General features: G+C 35.9%; 1 protein-coding gene across 2 annotated transcripts in view; it reads left to right on the plus strand.

Annotated features, from left to right (window-relative positions):
• Positions 1-1737, plus strand: part of LOC119592027 (protein IWS1 homolog A-like) — a gene marked incomplete at its 3' end in the record, with an annotated part of 16750 nt that overhangs the window by 9985 nt on the left and 5028 nt on the right. For both annotated transcript variants that reach the window (XM_037940820.1, XM_037940819.1), the window contains 3 exon segments: positions 34-255; positions 813-1072; positions 1531-1683. Coding sequence is in view for 1 of the 2 variants with exons in the window: in XM_037940819.1 (XP_037796747.1) it covers positions 34-255; positions 813-1072; positions 1531-1683 (635 nt within the window).

A 1737-nucleotide genomic window follows, 5' to 3' on the forward strand; every position in this document is an offset into this window, starting at 1 on the left:
GTGAAAAAGTGCACGTTATCTCCCTTCTTTCAGATCGTTGAAGAATTTTTCAGTCGTGAAGTGAACTATGTGATTAGCACCCGGTGTGGCCAAACAGCAGGTGGATCCAGCAGTGAACAGCAACCTTCCCCAAGTGCTGTACATACTGCTTCACCACTCACACCACAGCAGCCTTTATCATCTCTGCCCTCCACCTCACATGACTCCCCTCTCAACATTGATTCACCCAGGGAGGACACTGGGAAAAAACGAGTTGTAAGTATGAGTTTTTTCCCCGTTTCTATTTTTATTTCAGAGCTGCTTGTATGTATCATGATAAAGACAAGTTTATTCCTCTGCATGGTAGTCCTAGAAGCATTAAAAGCATTGCTTTTCATGAAAAAGTGTTTCACCCATGATGGTTATGTTAAGTTTAGGTAAAGCTGGTATTTGGGTGGTAAATGTTGATTATGAAGTACGAAGTCTTTCAAGTTATTCAGAATCTGTCAGTTTTGTTAATCATGCAATTCTGAAAATTGATTTATTAGCATTTATTATGTGATATTAACTTTGACATATATATCACAAATATACTTGCCCTTCATTGCAGGTCAAATAAAATCATGATAACAAGTACTCTCTAAGTTGAAATGGATTTGGTGACTAAAATTTATTTTATTATTGTTTTTTCTCTCCCCTTGTCTTACCATTATAGTATAGAAAGAAGTGCCTTAATTTTAAACACTTTCTAATGTTATTCCATCATGAAAACCTCTTTGTAGTAATTGTTTAATATTATTTGAAATATTTTTATTGAAATTTCCCCTTTTCAGAGAACACGAGCTGAAGTATTAATTGAGCGAGCGTGTGTGCGCCGCCAGGGTACAAGTGATGTATTAGAGAACGCCCGACTATGGAATGTACCTGTCTGGCCTCTCTCAAAACTTCTCAAATGGGTGACTGTGCTTAAGGAAAACAATCGGTACAGACCCCAGAAAGCACAAGGCGCTGTAGCCTCTAAGAATAGTTTGTCTTCCGCACCAAAGGTTCAGCGTCTCAAGACTCCTTATATAAAGACTGAATGTTTTAATAGGTTAGTTGATATAAAATATAAGTTTACTTAATAATTACATGTCTTCTCATCCTCCTGATATGTGATCTTGTCTGCAAGCATATGCAGCATTGTTTTGTTTTTGTGTGCTGATTTGTTCCGTTTTCTGTGCACATACCTTGATAACTCTTAATTTATTTCAGTACTTTCTTAGAATGAAGAACAATATTTGTGAATATTTTTAAAGATTAAATGAGCTTTCTGCATTTGTTATATATATGTTTAAGTCTGGAAACACTCCTAAATCCAAGTAGACTTTGTTCTCTCAATATATGAAGAGTGTGTTAGCCCTTTGATTATGGAGGGGATTATCTTCTAACTTTTTTTTTATTGTAGATAGTGCAATGTTTGGTTAAAAATGATTTCAGTACGCATAACTGTATTTTTAGTGTTGTTTTATTTACGTTCTCAATTGACTAAGATAATTAATTTAATTGCAGACAGTACAAACCCCTCTACAAAGAATTATCAGTCTGGCCTGAACTGAATCTGTCAAACCCTCCAGGGATATCACCTTTTGCAGAAAATAAACCTGGGAAACTTCGCCAGAACCCCAAGACTTCTTCAGCACACAAAGACGGCCACAAAGAAAAGTGCGTTGTATTTATTTTTCTCTCTCTCTTTTGTTTTTGAGAGTTGAGTGAGTT

Source organism: Penaeus monodon, chromosome 29 (assembly GCF_015228065.2).
Source record: "Penaeus monodon isolate SGIC_2016 chromosome 29, NSTDA_Pmon_1, whole genome shotgun sequence".
In the NCBI taxonomy this organism is placed as follows: domain Eukaryota; kingdom Metazoa; phylum Arthropoda; class Malacostraca; order Decapoda; family Penaeidae; genus Penaeus; species Penaeus monodon.